Consider the following 14,250-nt stretch of genomic DNA (forward strand, 5'->3'; position numbering starts at 1 on the left):
ATTCTTTTAAATTGCCATACAGACAAGTATGGCGTTATTCCTTTGACTAAATAATCAGTAAAATGTAGGATAAAGAGCCAGAAAGGGTATTCTGTCCAGTCTTCTGTCGCTGGCAACCATATTAACCCTTTCATAAACTAAGCTTTATTTTAAACTAGCTAATCCCCACTACTCCAATGGGAAGGTTCCTCCAGAAACTCACTCATCTCATTGTTAGAAATTGTTTACAACCCACATGATGAGATTGCATCCATTTATTCCTTTGTTAATATAATCCTTTAACTTAAAATGTTGTTTTTCCTCTTTTTGATCAGTCTTTTTAAATATATGAGGAAATAATCCAATCCCCTTCCTTCTCTTTTGCAAGGCTAAACCAAATTGTCTCTTTTCTTTCCTTTCAGAAGGGTTTCTTCTTCCCCACGAGCATCCTAGTAGCCCTTCCCTGCAGCTGTTCCCAATTTAACTCACATGTCTTGAACATGGGTGATCAAACTGCTCATATTCCAGATGTGGTCCTGCCAGTCTGTTACGCTGACAGTGATACACATTCAAGACAGCTGCACCTCAGAGAGTTGTTGGAAAAAAACCCCAGCATATTCATCTGATATCTTTTGGAATGTCGAGTAAAAACCAAACAAACCTTTGATGGTATCTGTGTTTATCAAAGGTTGGCTATTTCGTTAGAGACGGGAAATGACTGACTGTGTTAAAGACAGCTTATTAAGTAGTGCCCCAAATTTTGTTCTTAATTATTCTTGTACAGGCTCATTTTAATCAAACTGAATGAGCTTGTGCAGGTGTGACTGAGAGCAGGATTTGTCCCATTAAGTGAGTTTGATGCTCTTACAAATAGGTAGCGTATAACTCAGTGGGCTGGGGATAAATATATTCTCTGATTGCCATGATTAAAATAGAAAACAGATTGTCCTGTTTTCATGACGGTTGCCTAAATTAACCTGTGCTGCAGATGCACAGCACTAGAAGAAATGTCAGCGGGGTTGCTTTGACTAAACCAAAATTATTTTCACTTTCCTTGATGTCAAGAGAGATGCAAAGATTTATTTTTTTTTTATTTTTAAGGCAGTGGGCTGTGAATAGGTAGAGGATAGAGGGCCATTCATTAGGGTCAATGTGTAAGGTTAATGAGAAGATCTTTTAATTTGCTGTTTGCTTGCCTGGAGCTTAATCTGTGCTGCAGTCCTACAGAGATCACTTGAGTCATTCATAGGATTAATATGGCCCAGAGAAAGAAGTAAAAACCAGAAGTGTAGGGGAAGACGAATCCCACAATTTCACCTTCCCTTTTCTCTTTTCTTCTTTTTTTTTTTTTTTTGAACTAGAACAGCTGAGCTAAGCAAAGAGGCATCTGCGTGCTTTTTCCAATGTATCATACCCTGTGACAGGCCTAGAGCAAAGCAACTTGAAGTTTTAGGCAACCAGTCTATATCTGGACCTCCTTACTCCCCAAGTGCTTGGCTCCTACATGGTTTTGCTTAGAAATCTTTCACCACTAGACCATTCTTAGCACATCCGGGCCAAGCTCAACTCCAGAAAAAATTATGGCCTTGGCCATCATGCACCAAAAGGCAGGGCTGCTGTGGAAGTGCTGGCAGCTGGCAACCCAGTGGAGACCTGGTGGGAGAAGAGCTATTGATGGGAGCCCCATCCCTAGGTTCCTCCTTGTGGTACCTCCATCATGGGTGCCCAAGGGCTGGGCAGGTGCCTTTTGACCCATCACTTCCACAATAAATAACCAGTTTTCTCAAGTAAGCAGAACTTTAACTGCTGCAAAATCCTTACTTCTCTGTGGGATTTCTGTTGTTGCCTCAGATAATTAGAATCATTGATATTTTTACCAAATTAAACACAAAAATGCTGAATGAAGTCAGTATAGCAGTTTCTTTGTTATTTGTTTTGATAGCAAATCACATTTATTTTATTTTATATTTAAACTTTCAAGTTTCGAGTAAAATAAAAGGGACACATCATTCTTCTTAGATCTGTTATTTCAGGCTGCCAATAAATTTAAGAAAACCACATCATATTTACATTTGGTTTGTGTTTCCATGGTTTTCTTTCTATAAATTAAATCAAACATTTTAAAATTATTAGCGTTATATGATATTTGTTATCTAGTGTTATTACTTTAAAGCTTAGAGTCTAATGCCATTTTATGTCCCAGAAACTGGATTTTGTTCTGCAATTAATCCCACCGATCAGATTCTAAAATTTGGAATGGAAATCTTTGGAAATATTTCTTCTCACAGTGTTTTTCAGTTTCTCTTCCTGGTTATAGCTGCATCAGGCTTTTGAAAATGAGAAAAAAGCTGACAAAACACTGAATGAGGGAAATGTGTTTTAATTGGAATTTGGTATATCTCTAAAATGTGTGATGTGACCTGGGCAAATGAAGTTGTGAACAAGTAAAAACTTATATTCATTGTTATTTTAAGTAAACAGATTCACTCATCATACTAAAGTTTACTTAGCTACTGTAAATCACTCATTACTTGTTTGTAGCTCTTGTAGGGAGATCCAGTCCTTCTAACGTAAGCATTTGTGTTCCCATACAGTCAATAGTGAGTTATGTATTCATCTCTATTGACTGTACAGGCGATAGTCACTGCCAGAAGGTAATTCAGATCATTGAAGTTCTGTGTTTACCTATGCCCATTCACTAGATGAAGAATCAGTGCAAATATTGGGTATTGGTGTCTGGTGGGGGTCCAGACTGCTTAATCCTTTTCTGATGATAGATGTCCAAATAAACAGGAATGGATCCTTTCTATCCTCTCTTAGAAGATAGCATGTGTATAGGGCTCTTGGCCACTCAGGGAAGGGTTTACACTACCCTTCTGGGTTCATGCAGTGATTGGTGGTTACACAGTTGTACAATCAGGAATGCAACGCCCTAGGGTCAGAAGGAGAACCAGCAAAAAAGATCTCTTTTTGCTTCTAACCAGAGATGGACTGATGTAAACTCAATATACATTTTGTGGAGAATACTAGGAATACTTGAACTGTACCCACCTAGCTGGGTGCTCTTCCTACAAGACCGAAAACAACCTACTCTTTTCTAGTGTTCCACTTAACAAACTCCAGCCTTGCTCTGGCTCCAGCCCCAGCAGCTCCATGATTTGGGTTAAACAAAAAGAGTGCAGACCACTTCAATTACCTTTGCCATTATTACAAGTGCCTTTTTCTGAGATGTGTTTTTGGGCTGATAGTTTGCCCTGGACTGATCCAGCACTAAAAGTCTCAGCACTAAACCCAGACAGGAGTACTCAAGAGCATTCATGGCCTCTCAAAGTGGCTTTCAGTGAAAGTAGACATAACCGTCATTCATTTTGATGATTTGAAGCAATATGGGAAAGCAGGTGGGACTGTGGAATTTTGGTGTGTGTTCATTGGGGAGGGATAAAGTGGGCTTTTTGTTACTTAGGACACTGTCCTCAAGCACCAAAGGTAAAATTACATTCAAGGTCAGTAGGACATAGTTAACTTTGCAGCATGTGCTGCGCTTGTGTTTCCAGTAGTGTGTGACAGAGAGAAATAGTGGATGAGAACCAAAAATAGGTTTTTATAGAACAGTTGTCTATTTCCAGCATCCCAAAAGTATAGAAATTGATAAGAAAGTGCATTAGATCAGACATCATTTACATTTCTATTTCTGTGTAAGTAGAGTCAGAGTTAAATGATTCTAATCAACATATTCCACCATGACAGTACTTGTGCTGTTGCACGTGCATGTATCTGCTTCCTCGGTTACTGTCATGAATTACTGAACAAATCCATTCAGTAACTTTGAAGAAAATGTTAACTGGAAAGTTATTTCATAAAATAAGTTGCCATAAAATTATTTTGAGAGATAAGCGACTGTTTTTACTAGTTATACTTCTAAAACACACATTCATCACACAGTTAAATGTTTGTATTTAGTTTAGTTGGTCATTGGAAACACTTTATGGTGAATTTTGAGAAATGAGCTATAAATGTAACATTTTAAAATTAGGATATAAATATTTCACTAGTCTTTTAAGAAAACAAATGTGTTATTCATGTCAGGAAAGCTGAAAAAAATTAGTTCTAAAAGTGAAGACTTTTTTCCATTTTATTTCAAAAAGTGGCTATTATATCTTTAGATGTATACTTTTACTGTATACAAATGTTTTTATGTCATCGTGGTTCAACAGTTCCTGTGTAAACTAGATGCTACAGCTGTTCCTTAAGAAGAGACAATAATTGTGTGATCTATTTTTTATTATAATCCCTTTGCTTGTGTATTTCTTGCTACTTACCATTATGCAATAGCAAATAACTGTATTCAAAAAAGGGTACCCATTATAATTTATCAATGATATCCACATAAATATATCATCACAGAAAATATGGGCTATCTGTTAGCAAGTTAATGGAAAAACTTTTATTATTCCATTTCCCCAGAGTTATATAAGGGGCATTATCAAAAGAAGCTGCACATAGATTTAAATATCTGGGCCAGATTTGCATTCCAGCCTTGCATAAGCTTCTTCCCACATGGCCTTTCTCACTTAATATTTCACCAATTACAAGTTTTCATTTCCCTTATATATGTGCCTGGGATGTCAGGGATGTGACTTAACCAATTTAAATGGATTCTGCCTATATCTGGTTGACACTTCTTGCAGAGAAAAAACAAGGAAACAAAATGGCTCCAAATTTTCCGACATTAACTCTGAGTTGTTCCCGAAGAGAGAGACAGAGAGAGTTCCTAGTTTCTTGCAAATTTGTGTAGCTGGAGTCTAATGCAGTAAGAACGTGACATTCATGGTATTTTCACCATATAGTGATACGATTCCAGATGGAGCTGCAAGTAACATTTGTTTCCATTAATACATGAATGACAGATAATAATAATGAATCTTCTTGATTTCAGAACTCTCTCAGAAAATGACAGTACCTCTTTACCACCTGCTGACTCCTGCACCAGTCCTACTAAAATGGATTTGTCGTTCAGTAAGACTGCCAAACAGTGCCTAGAGGAGATATCTGGTGAGTAACAATAAGTCAGGAGAAGTCTGTGAACTTCTTTACTTACATCTGTTTCTTACCATGAGCTTTGCAATGGGTTGAAATGATACTTCTGACCTCTATTCAGAGTGGTATTAAATATGCAGAAAATTTGGATCATGCGCAGTTAGTGCTTCAAATGCACAGTTCTCTTACCTGAACTGTCTCCTTCTGTTCAAATATCCTCTTCACCATTTTGCAGAAACTGGGCTTTCACAAGCTAGGGTTTCAAGTCATTATTGTTAGAGTCATACTAAGTGCTCCAAGAGGAGCGGTGGAAAATCTACTTCAGAATGTTTGACACTGTGATGCATTTAAGATCATCAAATTAAATCATAACATCAGAATTGAGACATAAATTACACAAGATATATTTTGCTTTTATAAATGAATCTATATTCAGAAAATGGGAAAACGAACAAGTTCTTACTATTGTACCTGACTTTTAAGCTGCTGCTAGAGCTAAGCTGCTAAAGGTTGTGTTCTGGAATTCCTTGTAAACCTTGAGTAAAATCCTTATTAGGTTACAAATGTTTAGGGATTTTTTTTAATCATATTGGAATAACTCCTTTGAAGTCAACAGAGCCATGCTGATTTCCATCAGCCCAGGATCTGGCCATAACTCTGCCTATGGATGCAAAAAGCAAAGTGTGTCACAGCTGACTTTCTCATCAGGACTGAATTGCACTGCAGAGTTGTGTGGGAGTACTTTCAAAGGACTCTTCACCAGAGATGTTTTGTTGGGGTTTGGGGGTTTATTTTTTTGTTGTTGTTGTCTGGGTTTTTTTCATTAGCATCTTCATTCTTATTATCATTTTTACGAGAATAAAAGGTGAAATCCTGTCCCACTGGATTCACCTGTAGTTTTACCTTTTTACTCTAAATTTTTAACATGCAAATGAATTTATAACAGTCATATGATTCTTCTTACATAGGATATAACTCACTTTAAAGGACTCATTTGACACATCAGTCTAAAATTATCTCTCTACCAGAAGGGAAATCAGATGCCCAAGCTTTGTGGGACTGCCTTGGCATTTAGCTGACTCATACTGAAATTGAGGTTTTGTCCTGGTTTGTCTCAGTCCCTTTGGAAGTTTCTGGAGTCTAACATCCTTTATTTGCACTGCCAGCTTTTGTGATAAATATGTCACCCTGAAACATGGTGAAATGTTCCCTAGAGGTGACACATGCCTGTTAAACTTAAAGGAAAAAATTCTTTTTAATTAATCTGGAAATCAGACTCATTGGTCTTGCATGTATAAAGACTGTAATTGAAACACTTACACAAATCAAAAGATGTTTCAAGGAATTATCCACAGAGATGCTAAAAAAAAGTATATCGACTCACTACCTGCTGAAATGCTCAAACAGGATATCATGTCTCCTGGCCTTTTACTGTTCTGAACAGAAATGGAAGAGCATCAAAAAGAAGAAAATGACATAAAGGGCACTAGACATCAGAGATGTTTCTAATCTGATTATTCAGACTCTGGCATTAGCAGTTGACTGACATAACAGGCAGCAAAGCAGAACCGCTGGGAAAATGTGGTCAATGGTTTGTTGTAAACAGAGGAAAACAGAGGTATGTCACCCATAACTGGCTGTTAGCAGCAAAAAGAATGAATGGATCAAGTACTACATTTGCTGAATAAATAATTGTCTGCATTGGTGAAATATCACCAAGCCATTGGTAATTCTGTCATTGGTGAACCTGCATGGAAAAAATCTCATGTGGTGGCTGTTCAGGGGAGTATTCCATGATGGATTAGCCATGAGAAAGGACAATTAAATTCTGTTACTTAGAAGCATCTTTATTCTGGTATGATCAAGGGCTTATACCAGTAGCAGCAAGGAGATAAGCAAGGGTTATTTCCTTGATGTGGTCACTTATATCCAGGATGTTAAGAGACGAATCCAGAGTTTCTTTCATTTGGATATTATAATTTTCCTGAAATCTTCCACTGCTGCTATGGATGGGCATCATCTTCATATAATCTCAAGCTTCTTTTGCAACTTGGTAGCCAAACAAACTAGCACAATATATTGGTAGGCAATAAGGATCAATAAAGATCATGCAAGGGACTGAGCATCTGTGGAAACCAGTAAACAGCTTGTGGGAGAGGGTTCATAAAGTGCTGTCCCACCTGTATTATGTTTCTGCTTCATTAGTCTTTATTATTTTTACAGTGCCAAATATTTGCAACTAAGGTTAACATGCTCAGGACTAAGATATCTTAGCCCATATCATTGTATAAACTGTTTCGCTGCTTTCAGAATATTTACACACTCGTGTTTGTTATTGTCTCTTGGCTGAAGATTACGGCTCCCATAAGTAGCCAAGCAGATCATATCAGAGCTCCCAATCCACTTCAGGGCAAAACCAGCCAATCTTAAGCTAATGCTGTAAGCATAGCTGGTTCAAGGCTTCTCCACAATACAGGCAAAATTTGGATGGGGAAAAAATAATTTTGAAAAGATTTGGGAGTGGTTGTTCAGGCACAGTTCTCCCTGAGTGATTCAGGATACCAAACTCAAGCTAATTTCCTTGCTTTAGTGGTGGATGGCGTGGCTTTGTTCCCAGCAAGGCAGTTCACATCCCTTCGCCACTGTCTGAACACCAGTGATGGGGAAGTAGAGGGGGAAAGCGAGAAGCTGTAGTGGTAGTTTCCAATTCTCCTCTGCTGTATCTTCCTCCCTGTTTCTAAGGGAGCCAGCTACTTCTAAAACCTCTCCTGTCTTCCAGCTCAGAGCTGATGAAAGAATGGGGCAAAGTCAGAGCACAAGCCACTTGTTTCCTGCCCATTACTGGGCAAGTGATCACTTGGTTTTACTTGCACAGCCGTGAGAGGAGGATGGTGCTGGAAGCCGAGGGAGATGGTGAGGCTGGTGTAGGCATAGACCCAGAGATGCTGTCCTGATAACCTGAACAACCTCTTTGTTTATATCTTGTCCCCATAAATCTGCTGCCCTAGGTGATTTCCCACATGGCTTATGCCTAAAACTAGTTCTGCCTCTTGGTAGAGCTACTGTAAATCTGGGTTTCTTCACTGTTCCTCCATCTCTGCTGGGAAATTGTTCCAGATGTGATCTGAAGTGCTTCAGACTTTTTTCCTACTTCTTTTGGTTTTTTTCTTTCTCTGAATATTCCACAGCTCAGCCAGAGCAGTCCCAGATGTTCCCACGGTGCACGTGCAGATCAGCAGCTCAGCACACGCGCAGTAGGTGTAAGGTTTCCTGCACACCTTGGATCCCCTCTGCATGCACGGTGCCAGTGATACCCATGCACATGCTGAATGAGTCCCATTTTGTAGGCACGGGTCACCAGTGCACTAGTTTCAGTGCATTCTGCATACAGTAGACTTGTTGCACATCTGGCACACAGATGTGTAGACTTCTGTCCAGGAAATCCCAGACAGAAATTTGGGAGTCCTAAATAACGACCAGTTCTGCATCATGTATGAAAATGTACCAGTTGCCTCTACAAGACTACTCAGTATCTTTGTTTCTGCAAAACTGGAGTATAACTTTATAGCCAGGATTTTAAAACAAGAATGAAAAGAAAGGCTGATAAAGTAATCCGCTTTGGCGCTTGTTTTTCATGGTATGACTATGAACAAGTTGTTCAGACTTTCTTACCCAGTACTCCTTCTTGTAGTAGCTGTGACATTTATTAGTCTCTCCTTTAAGTTTATTGGAGAAGGATGTCAGTCAGTTAATTATTTAATAATCCGTTGTAAACTGTACATGTCAGTAACTACAAAGTATTATTTTATGAAGTCAGTGATAGTGTTAGGCTTTAACAAGTGTTTACATGTTCAAAGATCTTAATGCAAAGTGTTTGATTAAATAATTATTCATGAGTTTACAAATATTAACTAATTATAAAAAAATCTGAGGGAAGAAGCAAAAACGAAAGAGTACCTTTAAGAGTTATAGGCCAATATCGATGGCAGGATTAGCATAAAAACATTCCATTTTCAAGCTTTTATGTTTACTGTGCTTCTTTTTTGGTCTCTGAAAGAAATAGCTAATTAATAGGTGTGGAAATAGTTTACAATATTTTTTTTTCAAGTAAGCTTGGCTGAAGAGATTCATAATCTTATGCATTTTCAGATCTCTTACATAATTTATTTGTAAGGCTCCAAACGATGCACTGAGACTTCAAAGAAAGTCTTATCTGACAGCAAAGTTTGTCCCTAGATTATTAGTTCTTAAAATCATTTTCATAATTCCTTTTATGAAAGACACAGTAAAAATAAGGTAGTATGTTACATTGACTGTGATGGGTTGGGGAAGTTCCCTCTGCTGTTCTTGATTTAAACATTTTCCTGCGTGGTGGGTGGGGAATACATTGAATTGCAAGGTAGTTGAGGAATAATGCTCTGTGATGACATTTGCTCTCCTCTGGTCTCCTATACTTTCTGCTTAGTTTAGAAAGATGTGTTTGCTGGTTACTATATTTCATACAATTAAAATGGAGGGATGAGCTTTATAAAAGAATTTTTCAATAAATAAACCTGAGCATTTTCCATATTGCAATTTTATGTTTTGTTGAATGACACCCTGCAGAGAGATGTGGTAAAGCAGAAGGATAAATTCAGTGTTCTTTGTGCTGAGCACTTGGTCCAAGATGTACGTATGTGTCTGCTGTATCTGAGGATGATAATGATGATCTGTCTACCAAGTGAGGCAGTGGGATTAATGGGAGAAAAGTTCATATAAGCTTGTAATCAAGGGCAGCAGTATTGTGTTTGTACGCACGAAGGCTGAATGAATGTTGCGTGATTAGCCCCAGTACCTCCATACCCCAGCATTTGACTCATTGTGTTTTTAATATATGTAGAAAAGGAAATGAGGCAGGTGGATGCTGGAGCTGCCAGCTACCCTCACGTGGCTCCCACACAGTTCAGGTGTCATTCCCATACCTGGCCGATGGTCCGTGACCTGTGTCCCGCTGGAGCTGGGCTACAGTGAATAGCTCAGGCGGGAGAAGAAACAGGTCAGCAGAAACACTGAGACCCATGGGGTTGCCCAGGACCCACCTGTACCCCTGCCAGAGACCCTTCCATCCTGGAGTGGTGTGGCACCTATTGCCAACACCATACATGAGGTTTGGTGTGGCTCATTGGGTGAAGGCATTTCATCCCCTGCCATAAGTTTTTCTGCTCCCAGCTGGAAAGAGAACTCAATTAACTTGGCCAGTTCTGGCAGTCTTGTATCTGGTCTATTCATGCTGAGAGCTGAGCGGCCGCACCGTGCATTGCTTCCCTAGCAGAGGGAGTACCCCCTGACACAGGGCTTACTGAGGCCAGATACAGCACCGCAGGAATGACTGCTACATATGACCAGGCACGCGTGCCATGAGCTCGGCGTGGAGGCAGAGCAGGTCCATACCTGCCTACAGCTGACCATGGAGACAAGCCACTGACTGTAGCTGTTTGGGCATGAAAGGGCGGGTGAGGAAGGTACCATTCATTTATTTGGAGTATTGGGGAGAGATTCAGCCTTGCTGTTTATGGTAGGAAAAGATCCTGTTCCCTTGACCCCGCTGCACCGCAGCACTGCGTGGGGCCAAATCATTGTCCTTCCTATTAATTCAAAACATGACAACTGAGAATACTGTACCAATTTGAGTATAAGTTGAGGATTTAAAACCACCGAGTGGGAAAAGAGTGAGATTGCCCTTCATTTTGCAAATTCCCTATTGTAAATACAGCCCTGTGAAGCCTTTCTAACAACCTCAACAGCTTCCTCAGCCGTGCTGAACAGGCTGTTACAGCCGCACGGCGCCGGCAGCGTGTGCCGGTGCGGGAGCACGCGGGCGGTGCTGGAGCTCTGCTTCCTCAGCTGGGGCCGCCTCAGCATCCGCACCAGCGCGCCGGGCTCTGCTGCAGGCAGGCACCAGCACGCTCATAAAAGCCTTTTAAGGGCCCGTATGCCACTGCAACTGGCAGACCCTGGGAGTAAAGACAGCAGTCTTACCTTTCGTTTCCGTGTTGAAGAAGTGGCAGGCATTTAATATCTGGGACGATTTTCCACTCAGGCTGACAGAGCATTCTTCTTGTCTCCTCTTACTTTGACTTTGTGGGCTAGCTGGGGAGGGGAGTGGTACCTCTTCTTGTTGTGGACCCCGTCTTTCTAGGGATGTGTCAGTCATTTAATATGGAAAACCATCATTGCTTGAGACTACTGAATTTTTTTCTAGATTAGTTCTGTCTTTATGAGGGTTACTTAGAAAGAAATGTACTCTTCCTTTAAAATTTCTAAGAAGTTTCTCCCATGTATTTTTTTCCTTATATATCTTTAAAAACTGTAAACTGAGCCAGCAAAAAGCAAGAAACACACTGAGGCTTCTGTTAACACTCGTTTATTCATACAGGAAATCTGCAAACAGTCTGTAATTCTTCAGGTGGCATTTTTAAAGGTTACTCCCCTGTCAAGGTTTCTCAGGTAGGGGTTTGAGAGGAGCATATTTTCACAGACAAAAGCAGTATATTGTAATACAGCAATTTTCATATTTGTAGATTTCTACATAATGTTTTATGAAATTAATTGCCCCTAGATAAAAAGTTTGTATCTAAAAAATTAGAATGAAATTCAGCTAGTTCTTTGTTCATCTGTCTATTATTTCTGGGATGAATATCTTTTTCTCTGTGAAAAAAGATATACATTTAAACACCACTCTTCTTTCTCTCTTGATAATGTATTTAGAAACAGCATTTAGAACTGGTGAACTAAGTTCAGACATGATACTGATTTGCTTTATAAAAAAATTACTATTCCATTAATAGGTTTTCTTCAGAAGATTGTGAAACAATGATTTTATTACAGCTTTTTAATTCCATACTAGCCTCTGAATCTCACAGAGATGCAAACAAGGTATATTTTAAGGAGAAAGAAATTAAATATTTTCTTTTATAAATGACCTTACTGGGTAGGTACTGTTGTCTTCCATTTTTAGCTTCTTTATGATTTTAATTTTTTTTTTTTTTTTATTTAGAGCAGAAATTGCAAGACTGAAGGTCCATTTGCAAATCTGCTTTTAGCTTCCTGCACAGGGAGTAGCAGTGATATGGAAGAAATAGTTTGTCATCCTTACCTTTCAGGGAGAAAAATAGGATTTGACTGTGAGCTAGGTCTGTTACTGTAGCATCCCATTCAGGTGAAGCTGTGTCTTGAAACCTGTGGCACTGTAAACTGGGCAGAGGCTTCTGTGTCTCCGGTTTAATTCACCAGGATGTTTGCTGCCATGGCAGCCAGCAGCATTCACTGCAGTAGCAGAGAAGAGTCATATATCTGGGAATGCAGGTTGAATACTAAAATGTAAGGAGGCTTGTGCAGAGCTTTGCTTCAGTGGTTAATTTTGGCTCTTTATTGAGCTCTGACGTGGAGGCTGTACTTGCAGTTCTGTGTCAGCCCATCTAAAGTGAAGAGCCGCGCGCTGGGATCAGTCATGGTCTGGTGTAGGGGGGGGAAGCCCGAGACAGCACTTGTGCCTACTTTGGATTTCAGAAGGCAGCAGCTGTAGACAGAGATGCAGGCCCACCGCTCCGATGAGACCGGTGATTGGATGGAGAGGGGAAAACACAGTTGGCTTTTGGGATTACTTCTGTGCTGGAGCAGAGTGTTTGATCAACTCTCTTCTGCCTGAGAGAAATCCAAGTGAAAATGACTGTAAGTACTGCAGATTAATGTGACGGGAGAGAAGTGGCTTAGCAGAGACAGCAGCATAATTTTAAAGAAAATGACTGTGCCTGTCTAGTCATTTACAGTACGTACACTGCATGTTTGAGCTGTGCTTTTCATTGCAAGTGCAAGTATGTGCTACCGGGGATGTGCAGCGTGCGGTGCTGGAGGGACCACCTCCCAGATCTTTCCGAAGAATTGAAGTGCTGTCCATCTCAGAAATATGAAATCTAACTGAGGTGAAGCCCCAGCCGGCAAGATGCAGCGAACTGCTGAACTGTCAGTGTTTAAAGGCAAGGAGGTTAGAGGAGGGTGTGTTCGTCTTCAGAAGCAGAAGTCTCTAACTAATCTCACGCTCATCAGCGAAGGGGAGAAGAGACGATACTCGTACAGGGAGAACTGGTTTGGAAACGCCTCCAAGTCCAGCCAGAGTTACCGTCAGCGGGAGGCAGAAGATGGGAGCAGAGGCTCCCTTTCCAAAGCACTCTCGCAGTCGGTGCACTCCCTCTGCCACCCCAGCCTCACCACACCCCAAGCGTTTCAGGCAATACGACCTGCTGGAAGCAGGACGTCCAGGAGGTCGGGAGACCGGCGTATAGGTGAAGGCTTCGAGATTGACAATGAGGAGAGGGGAAAATCAGATGATGAAAATGCATCCTGCATGTCCCGTTTCCCCAGCAGGAACTGGGCAGAGGAGGAGGAGGAAGGTTGCTTGCGTGAAGGGACAGCACATCTGGATGAAGATGTCATAATAACAATGCTGGGGGACCTAGAACAGGTCCTTTATACTGATATTTTAGGTAAGTTAATTTTGGCTTGACATCAGGAAGGGCAGGAGGAGACCCAAGTCTTAGCACATATCTGCATGGAGAAGATTTTTGATCTTGACAGTGATTTCATGAGACAGAACTGGGTTTATTTGCAATAGCATGCAGAAATAGGGTCTAGACATTTCTTCCTTGTTTGCTCTTACCTCTAAAGACTGTATGAAATGAAGACAACTGTCTAAATCACTTCTGATGGGTGCATGAGCAGCAACAGCCTGTGAATAATTGAGCACAGTTTGCTTAGCTGTTTGAAAAAATAAGGTGAAACATTTAAGTGCTATTAGTTTACTCATAAATAATTTAATGACATTTGTTCTCATTAATTTAGAATTGAAATCATGACTCCAAGGTTTGGTTTAAATAGAAAATACCTCAGCTTGCCTACAAACTGTCCCTCCAGTATTTCTTCCCACTTGCGCCCGCAGATAATTTCATCCATATACGTGGAATTGTTAGTGCCAGGGTTTCAGTTTAGTTTAAATAACCAGTTTAGTTATATCAGTGCATGCCAGTGAGCATTTGAAGTCCACAGCCATAGATGCTTCAAAAGGCTTCTGTGTTACTGGCTTTACTTTTCATCTCTCAGCCCTTTATAAGAGTGCTCAAAGTGTTCATTTCCAAAGCTTTATTCTTCAGCCAGTCAAATGGTTGAAGTGGCTGCCTGCTTTGCCAAGGTTATGTAGCA

At 40.3% G+C, this 14,250-nt stretch overlaps 1 protein-coding gene across 1 annotated transcript in view; it reads left to right on the forward strand.

Annotated features, from left to right (window-relative positions):
- The window catches only part of NAV3 (neuron navigator 3), a gene marked incomplete at its 5' end in the record, with an annotated part of 145,255 nt that overhangs the window by 16,184 nt on the left and 114,821 nt on the right, over positions 1-14,250 (forward strand). The window contains one exon of the mRNA XM_009583220.1: positions 4,916-5,031. Coding sequence (XP_009581515.1) covers positions 4,916-5,031 — 116 coding nt within the window. The remainder of the gene's footprint in view (positions 1-4,915; positions 5,032-14,250) is intronic.

The sequence above is a fragment of the Fulmarus glacialis genome, unplaced genomic scaffold, assembly GCF_000690835.1.
Source record: "Fulmarus glacialis isolate BGI_N327 unplaced genomic scaffold, ASM69083v1 scaffold7328, whole genome shotgun sequence".
Taxonomy (NCBI): Eukaryota; Metazoa; Chordata; class Aves; order Procellariiformes; family Procellariidae; genus Fulmarus; species Fulmarus glacialis.